The 23639-nt window shown below is 38.7% G+C and overlaps 1 protein-coding gene across 2 annotated transcripts in view; it reads left to right on the top strand.

The window, feature by feature from the left end:
* dennd1b (DENN/MADD domain containing 1B) overlaps positions 1-23639 on the top strand; it is a 138594-nt gene that overhangs the window by 106256 nt on the left and 8699 nt on the right. For both annotated transcript variants that reach the window (XM_007574230.2, XM_007574231.2), the window contains 5 exons: positions 3486-3576; positions 6339-6379; positions 9328-9363; positions 9734-9790; positions 12453-12542. In XM_007574230.2, coding sequence (XP_007574292.1) covers positions 3486-3576; positions 6339-6379; positions 9328-9363; positions 9734-9790; positions 12453-12542 — 315 coding nt within the window. The remainder of the gene's footprint in view (positions 1-3485; positions 3577-6338; positions 6380-9327; positions 9364-9733; positions 9791-12452; positions 12543-23639) is intronic.

Raw genomic sequence — 23639 nt, 5'->3', positions numbered from 1 at the left:
TGTCATGTGGATATTATGCAAACAGAGAAGGAGTAAATTAACCCTTTTCTTCTTGTTGCAAGAGCCTGAAGGGGCACTTGTACCCAGATGGTTTACTGCCAGTAGTCTTCTATATGTATATTTATTCAGTTTTGGTGTATATGAGCAGAATTGCCAAGGCAGTATTGGAAAGAGTTGCTGAAAATAGCAAAGCCAATTTTTACATAAATCTTGGATCTCTTAATGCATTTCCTCCATAAAGTATAGAGTTAACAAGCATGTAGCACCACTGAACAGATTTTAGTACAGTCGATTTTAAATGTTTCCATCCACGCCTCATGAGATTTTGAGGGGTTTTTTTTCCTGTGTGCTTGATTGACATCTCTCCTAACATATCTTGCAGTGTCAACAGCTGCCACTTTCTCCTTAGTTGTAGTCTTTACTCATGGGGACTCTTCAAATAAGGAAGTGTTTGGACTCCTTTTAGGCTCTACATTCATGTCGCTCTAAATGAACTTCTGTCGATTCTTCATTTCTGGCTATGCAAACTATAGGCCAAACAAACTGAGACAAAAGCTGCAGGATCAATAACTTTCCCCTTTTTTACCAAGTTAAAACAAAGTCCCTTTACAACATGTAATGAAGATTGATTTTGTTAAATTCACAACCTTTGCATGGATTTGTAATTGCAATTGCCAAAGCAACTTTTTTAACAAATTAACTAGGTTTGTAAGGGTGCTATCTTTATGTTTCTGTGTAAATTTGGACATTTTTGTGTACATTTGTTTAATGTCAGATCTGGCCTCCTTAAGTTGAACAGTGTCTAGTCCAATTGAATTTTCCTATTGGTTATAACAGCACAGCTTGGTTAGCATTTATGTTGCAGACCCACGTTCGGGTATGAAATCGTCTCACTGGTCAGTTGCTTCACAGGTTGTCGACATATTTGTAACAGGAAAAAGTCGCTAAATTAGTTGCTAGTCACTTTAAAAAAATACTACAGGGATCTAAATAATTGCTAAATATAGCGATAAAGTGCATAAGTTGGTAACTGTTCTTCCTTTGTCCTGTCCTGCTCCACATTTGGCCACGCCCCTCAATGTATCTTGACTCCGCCCACCTTGGTGGAATTTTTTCTAAATTTGTTTGGGGGCAGAGTTTTGCTTTCACAGCATGACTTTGTAGAATATAACCTTAATTTTATCTTAAACTTTAGCCTTAAGGTAATATTAATGAGCTTCTAAGGGAGAGAATGCCATTCCGGTGCCTTGCAGACGTAGCAATACGCCTTGAACCTTTTCACAACCATCATTTTGTGCTAGAAGTGCTAGAATAATAGTACACGGTTTTTATTTCTGTTTTTATTTTTTCTTTCAAAATAAAAATATGAAAAGTTTGGTGTGCATTGCTACAGATTAGGGATGAAGTTTCGGACAAGTTTAAAAGCAGTGCTAAGCTACGCAACAAGCTTTGAACATCTGATGGAGTTTAATGCGCCATCCGAAAAAGGAAGTACTGAACTACGAACTGATAATCTGACAGGTTGAGCCAGCATGGCTTCAATCAACAGATCCATTGTAACTCTTGAGATTCTTGCCTCAAATTGGAGAATTTGTTCAAAGATAATAGTTGTAGCATGCACAGCTAACAGCAAGCTATTTTGCAAGAGAAATGTAGAGATATTGAATCATATTTTCCTTCCATTTTACAATTAAAGACAGTGAGATGCATTGAATTTTGTGGCTGTTAGGTGAGGAAAAAGTTAAATAGATCTGAAAACTGCAATATTCTAAAATCATCTGTATTTCGTGTTAATAAATCTGACCCCAATTTGGTCTTAAAATTTTAAGTGCTTTTTCTTCTCTCTCTAAAAACAGAGAAAATGACTTTCTCCCCTTTGTTTCTGCTCATGCAGATGTAACAGATGTTTTTTTGTTTTTTTTAGTGGTGGTTTACATGTTTGTGATCACAGCCTGCCATTGTTGAGTAATGTCCAATTAAGGCCCACAGCGAGGCAGGTAATCTGGCCGGGGTTTGAGTGGGGGTGCAGGGTGTTTAAGTGGAGGCTCGGGCGAGGTGATGATTTGGGTTGATTATCTCCGCTAATTGGACCAGCCATGTAGCGGAGCAGCCGATGGAGTCTGCAGTCTCACCTCTCATTAAAATGATCTAATGATTAGTTTCCAGCTCTCCTGACCAGAGGAGCGGGTAGCCGTGTCGGTCGCTAGTTAGCAGGCTGTCCCTGAGGACATGCACCCAAGAACAGGCTGTACTGGTGTTACACTGCGGACGTGCTAACACAAGGGGGAGGAGTAGGATTGTTGCATTAACAAAAAAGAAAAACGAAAAAAAGTGGTCTGACAATATGTTGCTGTCAAGTTTTTGTATTATTATTCTTGAAAGACTATAGTGCCATTTGTTAGTTATTAAAAAAGTTAAATAGGGTTTGGAAGGTTGAAGGTTTATCTCGCTAATTAATGACATCAGTTAAAAAAGTTTGCCTTGAAAACACAGGTGGACTTTTTGCATAAATTGTAATTATTTTCATTATGATGTTGCATCATTTTTACCAGTTTTTCCACCTACTTAGACAAAAAAACATGGCTACAACTGAAAATATTTCTGCATATGCTTCAAGTGTCAAAGATCATATTAAAATATAAATATAGTCATATGTATGTATATGACTTCTGAAAGTTAACTTTTCTGTTTTTCTAAGGTAAGGGACTTTGTTTTTATTCAGAGTTTATAAAAATGCTGGACGATGTATTACCCATTTTCCCAGAGCATTATTAGTATGTAATATATTGAGACATTACCACTAAAGGGGAACATGGACTCGGTTAACATGGGGATTCCTATGATTGTTTATTAAATTAGGAAGCTCTTCATTGTTAATAACTATGTAAAAGCATCGTATTAAAATCCAGCTTTGCCAGGATATACAGTTAAACTACTCCTGGTGTGGCAGCAGATTCTTTATAATGGTCCAAAATGCTCTAAAGAGGTTCTGATGTGTTTGAAACTGTTATCTCTCTCCTCTGTTTTGATTTAATCAGCAAGCAAACTCTTATCGCTTTTTTATCCGAAAAATGCACTTAGTTTATTAATTTAACTCGATGAGTGTTTGTTATTGTTTATTTTGTGACATATTAATGTGCTGTTTGTCACTGAGCTAATAAAACGTGCAGCTGTCTCGGCTGTTAAGTGCTTATTTATGACGTGGAGTTTAGTGGGCTCCGTGTTACAAAGGGAGGAAATGAAACTTCCTCATGTCTCAGACAGTGTGCAGAATTTAGACTGCAGCTCTAATCCCTCATCTGCTCCATATTAACAAATCCCTATTACCTGGAAACCCACCTAATCTCTGGATGTAGTTTCCTTCAGGTAGGATTAATAACACCCCTCTGAGGCTCAAGTGTTTGAATCTGTGTATATGTGAGTGTGCCCCCTCTCCCGCTTCCCCTCCACTCCTTTAATAAGCATGTTGTAATTTATGGTTGCAGTTCATCGACGGACGGCTGGCCAAATTAAACGCAGGCCGCGGCTTCACCGATGTGTTTGAAGAAGAGATCACAGAGGGGGGCTTCTGTGGAAGTGAGTAGTGCCAGACTTGTCTGCCAATAAGATTAACTGTATTTATTTTTCATATTTATTGCACCTCATTGATGCTGCTGTGCTATTGTTCATGTGAAGCACAGGGAGGGGAAGAAAAATAAACCAAAAGAGTTATGTTTAACACTTTTACTGCAGTAGAAATTGTGTTTTCAACCAAGTAAAGCTTTACGTGTTTAAAAAAAAAATTAAATAAATATGTAAAACCCATTAAGATGCTTGAGTTAGCATCGTGAGCCACAAATGTCTTAAAATCAACTCCTGGTTTTTCAGTCGTGTTGCTCAAAACTCTCAGTTCTGACACCAGAAATGTGAAAATGAACATCTATCACTATCACTGACTTAATTAGCTAAAAACAATGCCACTGTAAATTTGCCACAAACTTCTCAGTTTATCCTAAGAAGCTCCTGGAAATCTTGACTCTTTTTGGGAAAGAAGAAGAAGTTGAAATGACAGAGCTGATCTTGAGTCTTTTGTTGGGCCCAACTATGAATCACCAGCATGTAACGCTCTACTTTGTTCAAGATGCTGATCTGTCTTCAAGTGTCGGAGTCTTGATGAAGACAAGCATGTTATTGACATATATGCATGTACATACCTGCATATGTATAAAGTACATCTGAATAAAGTAGTTTTTTAAGAAAAGGGTATTTTAATTAACTTACTGAGTTGAAAAATTTAAACACAAAGTGACATATTTAAATAATTACGGCTTGCAACTCATGAAATCCCAAAATTCTAATTTAAGAAAGTTAATATTTCACATAAAACCAAAGGAAACATGTTTTTAATTCAGAACTGTCAGCCTACTGAAGGTTTGCTCTTGTACTATGAAGTATATGCACTGAACACTTTTTCATGAATTACAGTATGAATGCTCTTTGACTTTAAAAAGGCCCAGATTGCTACATATTGAAAGGATTTTGCTTCACAATCCTCTCAAAGCTGTAGTTATCATATAACAGTTATCATCTACAACACTTTTTCCTTCCACTTAACTTTTCACTAAACTACTTTGATACATCACTAAGTGAGGACCCAGTTTTTCTATCAGTGACCGTTTTTATTTTCTTTCTCCTCGGAGATGTCATTGACTCAGCTGGATAGATTTCAAGTCAGCCAAAAATTTTCAGTGCAACTTCATTTTTCCAACATCTGGTGACATGAAGATACAGACCAACACGTTTTGGCTCTTGGCCTTTGTCACAGGATCATCAGGATGACCATATTATAAAACATCCACATGTATCACTCTGCTACAGTCTCACTTTTTGCATTTAAATTAAAGAAATCTGTTAACTTTTCAATGATATTCTAATATGTGGGCTTGTGCCTGGATTGCATTTCTGCTTCACATTTCTACGGTGTATGAAGATGCATGGCTTTGAGTAAACAGCACTCCTGCATCATCTCTGTACGCATAAAGCATATGTAAATAATCTCCTGCTAAGTCAGCATTGTGCCATTTATAGCACACATAAGCACCACTGCTATGAAATGTATGTTCCCGATAATAATCGTACCCAATGTAATGCTGCGCTTTGCAAATGTCATGCCTGCCCCGACAGCTGGAGGAATCCTTGACTACAAGTTCAGTATTCAATGCCAAGCTGAAAGCCAAAGCAGAAATGTGTGAGGTTTCTCTCTTTGAGAGCATGACTTGGTGGATTTCGTGGAAACTGGCAAAAAAGGAAAACCGTGTTAAATTTTAGTGCAAGAATGAAAAATGCATCTGAAAACTAAAATAAAACATTGCCCTTGATCGCATGGCCTTTCAGAGTTTCCTTTCAGATTCCTGTTTGAATTCAGAATCAAAATTTTATCTCATGCTGACAACAAAGAGGCGCAGATATCAGAAAAATCCTTTTCTATGAAACTGAAAAAGAAGTTTAAGGGAAAATCCTAGCAAAATCTTTATCTGTCTTCATTTTCCATATTTTGATTTATAATGTAACAGTTGTGTTGTCCCTGTACAGCTAAGTACGGAAATGTTTGGATGTAATTTTCTTTTTTGCTTCTTAAATAAAAAACTGAAGGTGTGCACCAAAAGAAACTGAAAGCAAAGCACCACAACCCAGTGGTTTGGTTTTCTAAAAGATTCTTAAAGCCTTAGAGGATTCTCAACAAAATGTCATAATGCAACTTTTATGGTTGCCACAATTTGTGTTAAGTTTTAACTCCCAAAGATGAAGGTTTACCAAACATTTATTTTATTCTTACTTTTTCACACTTTGACTTTTGTGATCATCCAAAACATCAAACAATGATAAACCACAGAAACACAAAAAAGTGTTTCAAATGATGTGTGTTTTTTTTTTTTCAAATCACAAACACATTGTGGAAGTTATGAAGTTTAGGGGGAAATTTCTTCCACATAGAGCCTGGTTGGCTTGGATATTTATTTTTCTTTAATAAAGGCAATCATAGTTTGAAAGCTGCATTGTGTATTTACTTGTCTTTGGATGGTGTTCATATTTGTTTGACGACCTTTTTTGTCAAACAAATATGTGGCAAAAAAGAACAATTAATATTAAAAATATAAGAGCTGAATGTTCTTTCACAGCTCTGTAAGTCATTCAGTCCTGATACCTTTTTAAACTATAGTTTATTTAGGATTGTTTTTCTGGGTCTGAGTGTTGCTCATAGTGATTTATAATGTTGCTTTTGAATCATCCTGAAAACAGCGAGCTTCTGATGAAACGGTGATTAATTCATATCCCTGGTTTCCCCCCCGTCTCCTCAGGTAATTCAAGGTCCTACCAGCAGTGGATGCACACTGTGAAGGTATTTACACAACGTCCTGTACAGCATCCAGCTTCTCTCGCCGGGATCCTTGTGTTTCATTTTTATTCTCCACTTATATTTAATTGAAGGCCTGATTGACACAGCTCAGTGTTTGAAGTCTTGCTGTTGCCTTTGGAATGAAGGGGTTGCCTGAACGTACATATCCAGCTGGAGTGTGTGAGTGTGTGTGTGTGTGTGTGTAGCGGCGCGTGCAGCAGGACACTGGATACAGACAGGGAGGAAGACAGAAGCGATTTGACGTGACAAGACGTCCTCCGACATGACATGTTGATCTGGCAGCAAACACAGGCGTTACGCCGCTGAACCAGCCCAAGAACATACATCTCTTCCTCCTTCATCTCTTTTGGGCCCTTCCCTCATATCCTTTCCTTCCCTTATCTATCTGTCTTTATCTCTCTCCCCCTTTTCATCTCTGTCACCCCTCCCCCCCGATTCCTCCCCCGTCTCTCACCCTTCCTATCTCCCCACGCCGTCAGCTAAGGCTGAATTAGTTCTCTAGAGTGCTCTTCAAAGGTTTGTTAAAGTTCACATTTCCTGACTGACAGGGATCTATAAGAGAGGCCTTCACCTCGGCCCCTCTCCTCCTCTCTTTCTGCCAACTTCTGAAACGCTGTCTGCCATTTACTCTGTTTAGCCGTTTAGTCGGCGTTTTGTGCTTACACTAAAGACCAAACTGAGACGAAAACGGCAACTCTGAGAGAAAAGAAGAAAGACACTGAGAGAAACAGATTGGGCACCATAATGTCAGCCTTCCCAACTCAGAGGATGAAATACATTCCCCTCCATAACTCCTTTAGGCTTCTTTTTAATAAAAAGCTCTTGAATGCTGTGAATTGCTTAGTTTATGCTAGTTTATCAGCACCATTTTCTGCTGTTCCTGCAATATGACTGAGCGATGCAGAGGTTTGCAGGAATTTTCAAAATATCTGATAATTTCATTGGTCAGAGTTTAGCTTGGAATAATTTTGGCTTTTTATCTTAGAAGGCTGTGACACCGACACTAAATTCACTCTGCAAACTAACTATTAAATACTCTATAGGATGTTTAATGACTGGACGATTAAGCTTTCAATTTAATCAAGCTCATGAAAGTCCAACACTTATCAGGAGTTTAAGCAAATCAGTTCTGGAGGTTGAAATTGTATTTCTGATGCCTGACATTAACCTGAAGGGGAGGAGGAGCCACCTTTTAATCCATCAGTGAACTTAGAAAGAGCCTCATATTGGGTCGTTTTCTTTCTCTGAATCCTATTCCAGGTTTTCATCTGTCCATCTCAGCTTGAGACATAACTGGCTTTTTCTTGTCCAACATTTGTATTTTTTAAAAGCAAGATTCTCCAGAGTTTGTGCTTCTTGTAAATATGTTTACTGACTGAAAAAAGGATTAATCTTCTGTTTTGGTATTTTGGGTAAAAATAAAAATAAACTTTTAGATTTTTTTGATATTTGACTTGTTGATCAAAAGAAAATTGGCCAATTTTTAATCCCTTTCTAGATGATTAGTGCCTCGCTGCTGCTATTTTTTTGTATTTGATATTTTGCTGCTGACAAAACCTTTCTCAAACCCAGTTTATCAGATCCACTATAAGTGCAGATTAATTCAAATAAAAACAGGAACGTTTCTGCACCAACATCCTGTTTTTTGGCTTTTAAAGCAGATATCTCTCTATGTTGATGAGCCTTAAATATATTCAAGCCGTTTAGTCGGCATGTCATCCTGGACTCAAAAATCATTTTGAATCATTTTATTAGTTTGTATCTCTGGAACATGTTTGACTCAACTCCACCTCCTGCATTGTGTATCAGGTGGCAAATAGTCATCTATGTTTTTGATTGCGTTTGTAAATCATGGTCATACTGTGAAAATAAAGTTTTCAGATCTTTTGAAAACTTTATTTTCAAGTTTCATGTGGGTTTCACACTTTTCAGGATTCCAACTCATTTAATGGTCAGTTTGGAAGATCAATTCAAAACACAATCCAGCCCCTCATTTACAGTGAAATGAAACTTTAGTCACCTTTAGGAAACATTATAAAACTTAAACATGAGCGTGTTAAGTTGATTTGTTCAGTGGAACCATTTTTCTAGTAATAATAATGCAGCAGAAGTACTTTTCCTTACCCATTTAGACTTTAATTAGTGCCTTTCTGCCAATAGAGGAATCTAAATGTCACACAGGGGAACTCAGCTGGCTCATGTAACATTTGAGATATCCTATTTATCGAATGTTTCAGACTCAGATACTTTCCAGTTTTAATTCATGATAAAATGTGTTTTTCTAAATGAAGCCATAACAGATTTTTGTGTTTAGTAATTATCACCAGAAAACATATTTTTATATTTTTTTTTTGTCTTGGTAAAATGACCTTTTGCATGTTGTTAACAATAGCTAACTGGGTCTTTTTATCGGCTGAGCTCACCTTGGATGAGCCATATGAGCACAGACATTTTCCTCTCTACATGCACTAATAGGTGCAGCTGCAGGCTTTAGTCAGTTTGATTCAGCACAACTTCAAAGTTTTCCAAAGCCCATTTCAGTGTCCGTTGGTTTGTAGTTTAGGCTGTTAAAGATGCAGTATGTAACTTTTAAAAAAGTATGTTCTGGGGGGGTTTTGTCTAACATACTTGTTGAAACTGTCACCACATCATGACAGTTTAATATGAGACAGATCCACTATTGTCGTCTGAAGCAATGCACCGCTCCAAGTCAGAAATAACCAATCAGAGCCAGGTTGGTGTCTGAGCGCTGTCAATCAGGCCTGCGCATGTGTTTCGATGTCTTATGTCTTGTGTGACGACACCGAAAGTAATAAAGTCCATAACATCCTTTAAAATCCCCTATTTTTGTCCATGTATGAAAGCCTGGTTTTGTGAGTCGATATGTGAAATCTTCAAATCTCTGAATATTGTTTTCTTTTTTGTCACAGAGAGGAGGAGCATTTTTCAACACAGCTGTGTCAAAGGTATTTAATACTTGTTTTTTTTCCAGTTCTAGATTTTTTTTCCACAGAAAGAAGTGGCACTCTTGAATGTTATAATGTATGTTCAAAAACATGTTGATTATAATTGGTAATGTAGCTAAAGAGCATTGTTCACGGCTGGCTGTGGCGTTGCACGCCGTATAATAGGTGGTCAGGGTGCCCTTTCATGTTATCGCCTCCTGTTAGCGAGCGAGGCTCTCTCATCCAGCCTTTTGTCTGCGTGTTTTTGCCACAGGGATCAAAGAATTTCTTGATGTTACACGAAACCAGAGCAGAATGCTAATTCGACATGTTTTGATTAGTAATCTGTCTTTGTGTCTGCGTGTGTTTGTGTGTGTTTCACCCCTCCTAGGCCAAGGTTCATGCCAAGCGGGGCATTCGGGACATTAAGGGCAGACTTAAAGCAAGGGTGAGCCGGCATGCACCTTCACACCTTTCCGACACAGTTTGCGCTGCATGCCAACACACACACACACACACACACACGCACACATGCGTACACAACTTTGTTCAGAGGCACGCAGACAGACACATGCCTCCCTCATAGAAACAGACAGGAAGGCTGCTTTACATGGAGTGTGTGATTCTGACGTAGGGGCCTTTTAATGACTGTTGAAGCCTGCTTAGCGCTTTGTTCGGGGCTGTACATTTTTAACTAGCGCCCCTCTGGCTATGGCCTGTCATGTCATCCGAAACCCCAGCCCTTCTTTCTCTTTTATTGTCTGCATATTTCATCAGTGAGCCTGTGATTTCCTCAAAGCTAATGTAACGAGGTGTATGTTTCCATAAGCCTGATGGATTTGATAAGGCAATAGCAGTTTGATCTGTCAGTGGGAAGCGAGGAGAGAGGGCAATGATGACGAACACGAGGCGTGCGCTTCGTTCTGCACAAACACATTCGGTGGAGGCAAACACAGGTGCAGAAATCTGTTTGATTTTGAAGTTAAGCAGATTTTCATGTTCGTTCAGAGGAGAAATTAATTTGTGATTGCACAGAGTCTCTGCTGCACTTTTTCAATTGGCTCCAGGGATATGAGAGCATGAAGAATGTGTTTAAGGTGCATCATTAATATTCTGTGCTTTTAATCTTTGAAGAAATTTGTTTAAAATATTAAGATAAGCATAGAAATGTCTTGAGAATAGGCTAGGTGATGTGGACTTAGAATTTTAATCACAATATTATGAGGTACTATGTGATATGGTGTATCAGGGCCTTTGTACAAAGGGGAAAAAAATCTGCCAAAAACATCAGAAATTCTTAGAAAAAAACAGATCGAACAAGGAAAATTCTGAGTTTGAAAAGTCTAAAATTTGCTTGACAAAACAAAGAAAATTTTAGATGAATCTCAGAAATTAAAAAAAAAAATTGGGAAAGTTTTTTTCTGGAAAATTTGAGATTTGCCTCAGTACTTTTTTAGTGGAAGCTGCAGTAACTGATTACTAATGAATCAGTTGATAAATCAGTGTTTCCAAATATGAGATCAAGAAGTGAAGCTTTCCTAGTGAGGAGCAGATGGACCCTGTTTAACTCTTGTTGATTATTCTGAAGGGGTTTTCCATTCTTTGGGTTAGAATTTTTAGTTTTTGTGAAAATATCACGTTTGTGCCCTTTTGGCATTTTTGGCATTTTTGGCATTTTTGCAGTTCTCTTCCAGAGAACTGCAAAAATGCTTCAAATCAAGACTAATAACCCATTGTTTAGAGTTGCCTTTGATTAGAAATAACTGGAGCATAAATTGATCTTAGTCTTTATTCCAATATTTTATGATAATGACTTTTGATGACACTGGCGACCTGTAAAGGTGACCCCGCCTCTCGCCCGTTGTCAGCTGGAGATAGGCACCGACACCCCTCCCAATGGGATAAGGCTGTAAGAAAATGAATGGATGGATTTTTGATGATGAACATACAGTATGTTTCTTGTTTGTTGTTTCATATTTTCATCTTGGAAACCACCTTGAATTGCCTTGTTGCTGAAAAAATTATAATTTTTGTATTATTAATTCAGCAATACAATATTTCACTGTAAGAAGTAGAACTTATCCTATTTAAGTTTCTCACATTAATCTAAAATCGAAGATTAGCTTTGTGTTTGAAATTTTGGGCTTGTTTTTCATGATAAAAAAACAGTTTGAGTAGGTAACATTGTTCACTAGTGAATGAGTTTGGTTTAATGTTCTGTCCTCCTGTAATCCATAGAAACCGTTTCAATTAGCGTTTATTATTTACTTCTCCAAAAACACAAAAAAGGCAATAATATTCTCAGGTTTCAGGTTTACTTGGACATTTTAAAGATGTCTGAAAAGTACCAGAATGAGTAGAGTAGCGCAGCGCTGCTCCTTCCCAATATTGTTGCTGCACACTGCCAGTCGACTGGCTGAAAGAAAGTCCCTAAGTTTTTTGTGGGGATTTTTTTACGCTTGCAAAAAAACAAATTCAGCTATTTTGACATATTTCCAGTTGGAAAAAATACAATCATAGATTGAGAACTAAAGCATCTCCACCCTTAACTTTTACTAATGCAGCACTGCTTTTAAACTACAGCTTAAGAAATTTGAATATATTTTTAGCAAAAGAAATTATTTTGTTTAAAATACAGCGAAATGATATGTTTCTTCAAGGTTTTGCTCCAATAATCTTATATTGGCTGATGCCAAACACAGCTCATTTATTTTAAAATTCCATCCATCCATCCCTTTTCTTACACCCTTGTCCCTTAGTGGGGTTGTTAGGGTTGCTGGTGCCCATCTCCAGCTAACGTTCTGGGCGAGATGCGGGGTCACCCTGGACAGGTTGCCAGTCTGTCACAGGGCAACACTTATTTCAAAATGTGACATGTAATAATGTTTTTTTAAGGTAAATATTTTTACTTCAGGCTATAAATAAAATATATAAGCAGACTGATCTTTTAACCTGTGAATTAAATGTACTTTACTGGATGATGTGCAACATTTATACAGCTCAGAAATCCACACATTGGTGCCCACACTGATCACTCATTAGACAGAAAGTCTCAGATTTATATTCATCATCTCTCTCTCTCTGTTTCTCTCTTTCTCTCTCTCTCTCAGGAAGACGAAGAAGACGGGATGACAGTCCGTCCAGGGTCTCCCACCAGCACCAAGAGCCTGTCTCCAAGGAGACTGCAAAAGATGAGACGGGTACGACGTGCACAAACACACACAGTGCTACACACAGTGCTACAGAAGCACATCAGTAAACGAGTTATGCACATTTACACTGTCTGATCACACCACAGCTCAGTTTTCACTTGACCAATATGAATTCAGCCTTCCACTTTTCCACTATTTTCTGTCCACTTTCCTTTCTTGTTGTGATTTTTTTCTCCTTTTTTTGTAGCTCCAGATCTTTTTTTTTCTTCTTATCACCATCCTACTTCTCCTCTCTCCCCCCTCCTCTCACACTCTGTTGGAAGTACAGCAGTTTGTCAGGGTTCCAAATGTAATCATAAGCATTTTTCCTTCCCTTTCAACGCGCTCGTTGTTGTACACTCAGTGGTTTTCTCTGAACAGCACGGACAGTCGTAGCAACTCATCTGCTGGTCAGCATTTTCTCTGAAGAATTTGCTTGTGCTCCAAAAATGGATTGCAAAAATTTTGTCTTTGTTGTATGCAAAGCTGGCGCTTGATGTGCAAAACACACAATCATCAGTAAATATACCAGGAAGGATGACATGTTTTCTAGTTTAATTATAACAAACTAATGAAGAAGTTTATTTTTTCTCATTCTAAAAGTGAACATAAGTTTCATAAGGCAGGGAGTTTCTAATTATGTGAAAGTATTCACACCTGCTGAACTTTTCCAAATTGTGTCACAACCACAAACGGAAATTGATTTTATGTGAAAAATAGTGAATAACAGTGAAGTGAAGAGGATTTCAGGATGTTTTTGAATAAAAATAAAAAATATAATCTGAAAGAGTAGCGTGCATTTCTGTTGCGTGAATACTTTAAAGAACCAATTTGTGCTGCAATTACAGTTGCAGGTTTTGGGGAAAACATCTCTCTAACATTCTTAAAATCTAGAGAGATTTTTTTTTCCACATTCTTCTTCACAAAATAGCTTTAGCTCAGTCATAATTCCTGCTCAGAATTGGTCAATGTTACTTTTTTAAGTCTTGCCACAGACTTTGAATTTGATTTAGATCAGTACTTTGACTAGGCCAATCTGACACATGACTATGCTTTGATAGAAACCGGTGGTCGCCACTTTCAGTCCTCAACAGCCTGCATGTTTTAGATAGCTAGGGTAATTTTATTCATGTAGCACATTTTCAGCAACAAGGCAATTCAAAGTGCTTTACATGTATTAGAATGAAATGCAAACAAAGCAACAAACCAGAAGAAAGACAAAAAGGTAAATGTATAAAACTACATGTTGGTTCCCCATGTTTAATAAGAATTGGTAGTCCATAATTAATTAGGGGTTCTGGTAAAGCTACATGTTGGTTCTCCATGTTTGATTCTTGTTCTGGGTTGTTAAGTAGGTGGTACTTTCTAAGCCTGTTCTAGATTTGTAAACTAATAGGAAGGAGTTTCTCTAAGTCTTATTAAAAGTATAAAGCTAAATGTTGGTCTAAAGTAATAAGTATACCACAGTTTATAAAAGTAGCTAAATGTTGATCTAAGGTAATGAGTGCGCCACAGTTTCCTGAAGTAATAAACTAAGCCGTTTTGTAGATGTGCCACTGATCTACACCATTCCACCCTGGTTCTGTGTTCAGTCTGGTTGTCCTGCTGGAAGATGAACCTCCACGTTGTTTGCTGCCTCTGACCAGTTTTCTTTCAGAATTGTCTCAAGTGTCTTCACAAACATCACCACAGGATCCTGCTGTCTGCTCAGACTGTTAGTTTTCCTCCACTCAATGTCGCTTAGAAATATCAGTGTGTCTCTCATCTGGCCAGACCTTCTGCCACATGTTTGCTATGTTCCTTACTTAGTTTGTGGGAAACTCCAGAAACAATTAAACGTTCTTTCCAGTCCTCCATAAAAATGGAGTGAACAACTAATAGTTGTCCTTTTGACCCTTTCTTCCTCCCTGCACTGTTTTTCCAGAGTTATCATGTATTTTGGCTGCTATTTTGAACAATGCTCTCCTTTTGCTGTCGGTGGACATGTGTTTGTTAGTAGGTTTGCGTTTTTACCACACCCTTTTTGTTTTTCAGCCGTGGTTTTAGCAGAATGCTCACAGCTTTGGGATATTGTTTTATAACCTAGCCCTGCTTTTAATTTTTCCACCGCTAAATCTGTCAGCTCTGGTCTTCATTAAGATATTTTTTTCCACTAATATAATGTAATAAACTTTTGACATCTTTAGAGACAGGATGTATTTATGCAGGGATTAGATGACACTTAAGTAAACACCATTTATAAATCACCTCACAGCAGTTGTTTACAAAAACTTTTTCTTTAGGGGTATCAAGCATCAGAAGGGATCAGTACAAATGCACACCACACTCTTCAGATTTTTATTCATTCCAAAAAATTTAAAGTGATGCTAAAAGAGAATAATTTACACTACGACAAAATCATTTTATTTGGGATAAAATTTCAAGTTGTTAACTGCAGGCTGAGTAGAAATGCAAGATATTTTTGAAAAATTCACAATAATTAATTTCTTTGCGTTTCTCCATCACCTAAAATCCGAATAAAATACTTTAAAATTCGTAGTTGAACCGTTAAAAAATATGTATAAAGGTTAATACTTCCTCAGGGAGCTTTTTGTCGTCTTCCACCTCATAGCTACACCGCTGTGGAGGATTTTCACCTCTCATTTTTAAACACATAAATTGTAAGTGGACTCTGGAAGAAAAAAAAAAAAAGTAACAACAAAAAAAAAACAACGGTTGCCTGCATTCACATGCTGACATTTCGGTCGCAGCCGCGTACGGGTGTGATTAGGAGAGCTTGTGCTGTGTCTAATTAGCGTTGTGTTTCCTGTGTGTGTGATGAGGCTGGAAAGTCTTAGTGTGGGGAAGGTGTGACGGCCGGGGGAGAGAGAGGAGAAGAACGGCAATTAGGGATTTTCTAAAGGCCTCCTCGGACACCCTCCTCCCCCGCCGTTCCCCCTCAGACAAAGACGGCCCGTCGCACACACAGATTGACTGTTAACACACACACACACACCAGGCTCAGGATACACACTCACACCCATGTTCATGCCACTGAGGCCTGCTCATTGCCACAGTAACAGGTCCCTGGAGACGGCGGGAGGAGGGACGGTCAGGACGCAGGACGGCGTGTCCCACAGCGTGGCTTTTGTGTGTCTGTTTACATGTAGTCAATCACTCTCTAGTTACTCATACACTCTGACCATTACTGTCTTCTCTTACTGGCCCGCCTCCCTTATTTTGCTGGATTAATAATTAAACGCGTCTATATGAAAACTCTTATAAGCTCATCAGGGCTTTTGTGTAAAACATGATAAATGAAAACAAAAACTGTAAATTCAGAAGCCAAGAGGAGCTTCATAATTTATGGTTGTCGGTTCTTATTAACCGTCAAAAGATGGAAACGCCACAAAAATTTCTTTAGAAAATGTTGCAAAATTTATAAATTTCTTATTTTCCGGCTTGTCTTTTTTCATGTTTCCACCGAGACTGGAAGCCAAACCCAAATCATTTAGCTAGAGATGGTCTCCAGGTCTTTGTTTTCTGAAAGCACTCCTTTCTATTTTCACCTGTTTATTTCACGGCATATTTACATTTCTGTTTGTGGAAACAGCAATTGTTCCAGCTCTTTGTTTTTCACCTTTTATCCGTAGTTTTTCTCTCTCTTTGAGGCTGACTCCTATACATTGTTGATACTGATGTTCGTTCTGCCCACAACCGTCTTGACCAGGTGTTCTTTCCTCGAGAAATTGATCTCACGAGACCAACACGGTTAAATAAAGGTTAAGTGAAATTACCTGCAAACATCTCCCACTCGGCAAGCTCCTCTTCGCTTGATCAACCTTTTATTCTTCGCTCCATTTATAGGGTCAAATCTCTGTCCATACCATCTGCGAATACTACAATGACAGAGTTTCGTTGCCAAATCTAACAATACCGCTTTAATCTGGCTTTGATTTAAAAGATTGGAAGGCAATAAAACTCAATAAAGAAAATAGTTTTCAGCTGCAAAAAGTGATGAAGTAGAAACCTCAGTTGGAGGAAAACGGGCTTTAACCTGTTTTGGAAATTTATCTAATTTAACTGTTTATTTAAACATGGTAGTTTGAGATGTACTGAGGCAGTATGTACATTTAATTGTTCTCAGGTATGCATCCTAACTTAAATGTTTTAACTTGACTTTTTTTAGGTTTAATGTGATGGGCCAACACAATGTTGCTCATAATTGTGAAGTTGGAGAAAAAGGTTTAATGGTTTTTGAACTTTGTTTTTACAAATAATGCTGAAAAATGTTCTCCGCATACACATTCAGTCTCATCAGTACTTTGTAGAAGCTTCAGCTCTTGGTGGTGAAGTTTCTAGCAGTGTTACACATCTAGAGATGAAAATGTTGCCCTTTCTTCCTTACAAAATAACTCAAGCTCAGTCAGGGTTGATGAAGATTTGATGTGGTATCAGTTTTAAAGTCTTATCACAGTTAAAAATGACCACACCATGATGCTGTCGCTGCCTGTAGGTTCAGTTCTGTAGATTTGTGGGTTGACAGATTGTCCAGCCTGAGCTGGGCGTCTCTGCAGCTCCTCCAGAGTCTCCATGCTCTTCTCTGGTTGGTGTATTTGTGTGACACAGTTTCCCCTCTGACCTGTCTGTTGTGTTCCTTGATCTTCATGAATCTCAAGGAAGTTCATTAATTTTCTCCATCAAACCTCTGAGGCTTTATGGAACAGCATATTCACACTGAGATTAAAATACTGTGTCTGAATGCAAAAATGCAAGCCACATTTTTTAGATTTTTATTCGTAAAAATCATATTTTTATCTTATTTGCCTTTGTGTTGGTCTATTATTTAAATCACAATTAAATTAAACATGTAAAAAAAAAACTTAAATATACAGGACATTGTATATCCAACTTTTAAACGGCTAGGGGACTTCAGGAAAAGTTTGTCATCAAATAATTAGCGACATTCCACATTATTGTAGAAAGCAAAGATTCCTTTTGCATTTTTCGCGTTGTTCATATTTGAAGCCAACATCTCTGCCTGCCTCTTTTTAATTAATCACAGGAAAATACTCAGTTATGAAATTCCTGTTCTGTTTGCTCAGCTAACTCCTGCGCCAAAGTGGAAGCGCCGCTGTCACATGTATCTGGATTTCAGCTGCATCCGGCCGTGTGAGTGATTTGTAACGATCGGTGAGTGTGTCGATGGAGGATGTGGGCGTGAATCCTTTCGTTTGACGGAAGCAGGACTGAATTGGACTCTTGAATTTTTTTTTAATGCATTTCTTCTGGCTCCTTTAGCACCAGATTGCGTTTAATATTTATTTCACTATATGCAGCGTGTTTGCTTGTGTGTTTTATGTGCTTTTGTGATGCAAATAGAAAGTATGTCTGTACCAGAGCCCTTTAATCCAAAGACTACATTGTGCCTGTGTGCTCAGCGTGCACAAACAGGCATGCATTTTGCAGTTTGCCTCAGGTTGGAAGCTGCAGAGTGACAGCTGTTAAGAGCACAGAGGAGAGGTAGAGGTTGGGACAGTGTTATGGACAATGACAGCCAGCAGGCGCGCGGCCGGCCTGAGCCCCAAGCTCACCTGGTGAGGTAGGAGGGATGCCAGCCTGGAGAGCAGCTCGGGGTTCAGGGGAGACCGGGGGGGCTAACACAGATGTAAAACAGGAAAAAGAAATCACAGGTGTTTTTTTTTGTTTTGTTTTTTTTTTTTAAAGACTGCTCCGTGTTTGACTGCTCGCCTGAGTTTTTTGTGCCTCGTGTATTCACAGCCTGCAGTGGTTGAGTGTGATTCTCAAGAAATGTAAATTAGGGGCTGAATTTTGTCTTGGAGCTCAAAGATTGATTTCTACACATGTTGCTCAGTGAGAGTTCACTGTGTTCAGGCTACACCAAAGAGATGGTCTCTGCAGAAAGTGAATAGATGGTGGATAATTCACACCGTAATAATGAGCTGTAAATTATGGAGCATTGTGTTTGTCGAGTTGAAAATGATATTTTTTAGTATACTTAGCCCAGTTATGATGATAATTTCTTGTATTAATGCTGGATATTTGAATGCATCACAGGTTAGTTTAAGTGCAGTGTCTCTCTCCATAGCTGAGCATGTGTTCTCATGGTTATTTGTATGCGTTTGTTGTCTCCACTTGCTCTGTTCATATTCTCCTCAGAGACTTGCTGCCTTCCTCTCTGGAGCTAAAGTGCCATCTACTGGTGGTTACAAGGTGCTGCACTGATTTACAGACATGGTCATTTCACTGTGAGGGTTTAGTTTGCTCTGACAAAATGAGCATACTGTATTCTCCTCCTTCTTCTTCTATTGCTCCTGTTTAAGGCAGAAAGGAAGCAACGTTTCAGCTGCAGCCAGCTGGACAGAGGAACTGTGAATTTCTCCTCCTGTTATTTCTTTTTTTATTCGTTTTTTTTTTAAAGCAAACAAATAGTTGGCCGTTCAAATGCGAATTCTTTGGTTCTCCCCAACGTTTGTTTGCATTTTACCAGCGTTCCTTCATATGCACTGCCAAGCTGTGAGATCACTGCCCACTCAGAAATACTATATAAAATGTATGTCCAGCTCGTTTTTTGGCCGTGGTGCAGAGAGGCGTAGCTGCTTCATTTCGCCGGTCGCACAGAGAGAAAAGTCGAGTGGAGGGAAAAGTTTGTTTCTCCTGATCAAGCTACTATAATGCATGACCATTTAGAGCAATTTAAATCTAAAGATATATTAGCTTGGATGCATTTCATAGCTTGACGTTCTCAAAAGAACATTTAAAGAGTAGATAAGTGATTTTATTGCAGCTTTCCCTTTTAGATTTATATTGTAGACTTGTAGCACGACTGTTTTTATCAAAATTCACGGATGAGCTCTGATCGGTAATAAGCAGATTTGAACAATCTGATGTGTTTATTTCTATTCATTAAAAAGTTTTAAACAAATCAACCAGCAGTGTGTGCTCTGATGTATTTTCTTTTAGTTTAACCTCATTTTTTTTATATTAGGAACATGTTTTGATAATTTACAGAGGTTTATCTTTTAATTACGTCATTTTTTGTTGAGTTCAAAGCCACCTTAACATTTTGACCTGCAGCACATTTTTTTAGCCCTGTTTAAATCCATAGAAAATTCATAATTGCTTAAAAATCAGCAGATCTGACCTCAAAGGCTCATGAAAATTGGTCTAAAAGAGTCTGGTCAGGGCATCTGTTGAATAAAAAATGCCTCTTTGATGTGATTTTTTTTCTTTTGTATTGATCTATTTCAATTATCAGGCGTAGTCTGCTCACAAGCATTGATAAAGACCTACAAGTTAAAGGCCAGAGATGACAATATTCCCTTGATCAGTCAGTGTTGTGAAGGTGAAATACTAAAACATTATGTGTTGATTATGCCATACAATATTTTATCTTCTGTTGTGAATTTGCCCTTGCTTTAGAATCTCATTTGTTTTTATGATTGATGTTATATTTTCACCCTTTCTGTGAATCTCCATCCTTTTGCCTCACACTTTTCTGCTGGTAATGAGTTTCCCCACAAAGGAGCAACAAAGAATATTTCTATTTCAAATGATCAAAGAAATGCATTTTTATTATAAAGCATCAAGACTAAGTTTTCCCATCAGCTTCTGTTTAAAGGCATCCTGGCTTAGCGTGTGGCATAGCAGTACAGAGGGTTTCTGTCCTTCCAGGTTGCATGTCTCCCTGTTTAAATCCTGTGAATAAAGGCCACTAACATCTCCACATCTTAAAACAAAAAGACACTAAAACACAACTGGTACTTTTAGTAATAAATCCGAGACATTGAGGTATAAAGTGAGGTATTAAATTCCCCATTTTCTCTTGGAATGAAACATGCAAACTCTTTTGAGCAAAGTGTTTATTTTAGATTCAAAGCTCGCTCCATTTAATTGTGAATCAGATCTGGTTGTAAAAGACCGATGTGTGCAGCTGTCATAAATAGTCTAAATATTTATTATGACTAGGGGACCCGGACTTTGATGGATTAATGGGGATAATCACACACTTCTTTCATGTGCAGTTGGATTCAAAACTACCTCTGTCAATGTATTTGCTGCAGGTTTTTTTCTCAATATTTTATAGCCTATAGGAAAAAAATCTCAGTCAGCAGGTAATCTGGTATATCCTCAGAGGAGCATAATCACTGTTTCTCTACTTGTAATATTTTGGTATTTTTTTATGCTTCTGTTAAAGGTCAAAATAATTAAAAATGGATACAAACAGGAAAAGAATTAACCTTCTGTACATTGATAAAGAAGCAAACATTTCAGATCTTTTCCATATTAAATAAACATAGCAGTCTTCTCTGCATATTCAGAAAAACCGAATTGAGTTACTGAAATAACTGTAGCGTTTCTGGTTTTTTTTTTTTTTTTTTTTTTTTTTTGCTTCTCCTGCTTCCCCCCTGACTCCTTCACTGCCTGAGCTCTGACTGTGTTCGGTCTTTACTTGTGGCAACGCGGCGCAGACGAAGGAACCAAGAGCCAGACAGACAGACGGAAACGGTGACATCTGTCAGTGGCAGCAGAGTGACGGAGGGAGAAAATGAGAGACAGGGAGGCATGGAGCGGGAATCGCTTTTTCATTTTCACCTTTCAGCTTCCCATTAGCCGACAGCGAGGAACTAATGAAGGAGCAGTATGATAATCTGTTGTTCTCCTATTTCGTGCTCTCCACTGCCCTGTCAGGCCTGGGGAGAAGTGGGATGGTGACAGAGCTGTCATGGCTTCAGCGGAGGGAGAAGCTCTTATTGTGAACGTCTGCATGTTTTTGTTATTGTTGTTGTTGACTTATTGTGAATCAGCTTCTGTCTGAGGTCTCTCACAGCCCTGGAGAGTCAGAGTGTTTTACCTAGTGGGTTTTACCAACATGAATCCACCATGTTTTTTTTTGTTTTTTTTAAAGAAAGCAAATGATCTAAACCAGCTGGTGGCGCTTCAGTCGTAAAATGCTTTGTTGTTGCAGCAGTTTAATCTTAAATGTCGCACCACAGGGTCACGATGAAGAGCGGGAATGACAAATTGATAAAGCCGGGAAGTGAGGTCCCATCCGTTTACGGCTCCCCGTGGAACTTCCTGTCAGGCAGACGGCACCAGAGCTGTAACCGAGATCAGAGAGCCAGGCGTCGTGACCTGTGTCTGCTGGTGTTTGGGTTCACCTTGCTTTAATAAACACCTAAATGCAGAGGAGGGCCGGGGAGTGGGGGTTGAAACAAACAGTTTGCACTCCGATCACACGACACATGTAACCGTCATGTTTCTGTCTGAAGCGGACTCGTCCCCGCTGTCTCACAGGTGCATCTCCGCTCCGCCGGCCGGCCGGCCTGCCTGCCACGGCTGGCTGGCATGTCGGCCCGGGCCCCAGATTTACGGCTCTGACACAGGAACCCATTAAAGGCTGTTTAGGGATCCCAGGCCTGAGCCCCTCTGAAATCTCTTTCATTATAGCTCCAAGCTACCATGGAAGAGGAGCGGCTCGGCCAATCAGCGGTGCCGCCACATGTGTTCATGTTTAGCCTGATGGCTGAGAGGCTTAAGTGGCTACTGCACACATCTCCTCCACTGACTTTTATGGAGAAAGTGGCACTTTAACTCTTTGTGTTTTTTTGGTAATAGGGTGCGGATGTGATGGAGTGTGCGTGTTGGCGTGCGCGTCTCTCATGGCCGAACACGGGCCCTAAATGAGGGCAGCGCAGCCACACGTTACATTCCGCCTGTCTGGCTGGCACTGGTGCCACTAATCAGGACCAGCTTGATTCGCAGTTACTCTCCCCCTGAAACTCGCCCCTACACACACACACACACACACACACATTCATCCATACACACACCATTCCCATCAATTCATACAAAGTTCTTCCTCACCTTCCTATGTTTCCTTCTCTCCACTTTCCATTCATCGCCCTGTTTGCTGGTCACATGTTCGGTTGCCTTTGACTGCTTTTCTTTACCTTTTCACCTCGAGCTGGAGTCATTTTCTGTCTGAGGAGTTTCATTATTGTGTATTTGACGCTTCCAGAGTAACAGTGCGTGAAAAAAAACATGGAGGTGGAGCTAAGCGCTCTTAAAGATACCCAACCAGTGGTGTGTATAATCCTTATTAACAAAATGCACTGACAATAAAACCACATGTAGGTGCTGAAGTGTGGCAAGATTCTATAAAATTACATTTTGAAAACAAGAAATAAGTCGCTAATTGTGCTTTATGTGAATTTGGGTTGATGACATCACAAGGGGCAGAAGAAAGAAGCCGGTCAGCTGGCATCAGTAAAGAAACTTTAGTCTTTTGAATTTTCTCTTTTGACATGTAAGGAGGAAAACCAGGAGAAGAAATGATTAATTTCAGTAACCATCTTAGTTTTTGACAAAGCAGCTAAACAAGAGTTAATTTTGTCTAAATCATGTAATCCAGCTGAAGTGGACAAAGAGTCTGAAATTGAAAAGTGAAGAGTTAAAGCTTGGCTCATGCTACATCTTGGATTGGATGAAGAATATGTTTTATATGCGCCAGAACAAATGGAAGCACAGTGGCACAAATGTAAGTCTGGCTGCCCGGTGATCCGTTTTGACCATAATGTATCAGAAAAATATGGCTGTAAATTATCACCAAGGATCTTAGAGTTGTTATTAAACACCTTTGAAGATGGAAATTGAATTAAAAATGCGAATAAAGAGAAAAATGTAAACAATACAAATGGATCCGAAAGGACTCCGAGTTGCCTGATAGGATGTCACCAGAGGCAAAGTGGAGGTCAGATTTGATCCTGTGATAAATTTTCCTGAATGATAAATTGTCTCAGAAGTTATTGCAATAAACGATAATACTGTTGTTTGTAGACCATTTTCAAGTAAGATAGTGGTGATGGTGGCAAAATAAGGCAGGAACACTTCAAAGTCTAATAAACATTTACCACTGGAGCTGGAAAACATTTTAAATATCCAAAACAATTTATCAAAATGTCAGAAACAATGAATAGAATGAATTATGAAGTCTGTGTAAACTAAACTGTCCTTTAAAAACAAAGATCTAGTCGAGACCAAAGCACCAGACTGAAGACTTTTGTCATCCAGTTTTTGGTAGAAAGAGAGAAAAGAGAAGAACAA

This window comes from Poecilia formosa, unplaced genomic scaffold (assembly GCF_000485575.1).
Source record: "Poecilia formosa unplaced genomic scaffold, Poecilia_formosa-5.1.2 Scaffold347, whole genome shotgun sequence".
Classification (NCBI taxonomy): domain Eukaryota; kingdom Metazoa; phylum Chordata; class Actinopteri; order Cyprinodontiformes; family Poeciliidae; genus Poecilia; species Poecilia formosa.
This window is presented reverse-complemented; position numbering and strand designations above follow the sequence as displayed.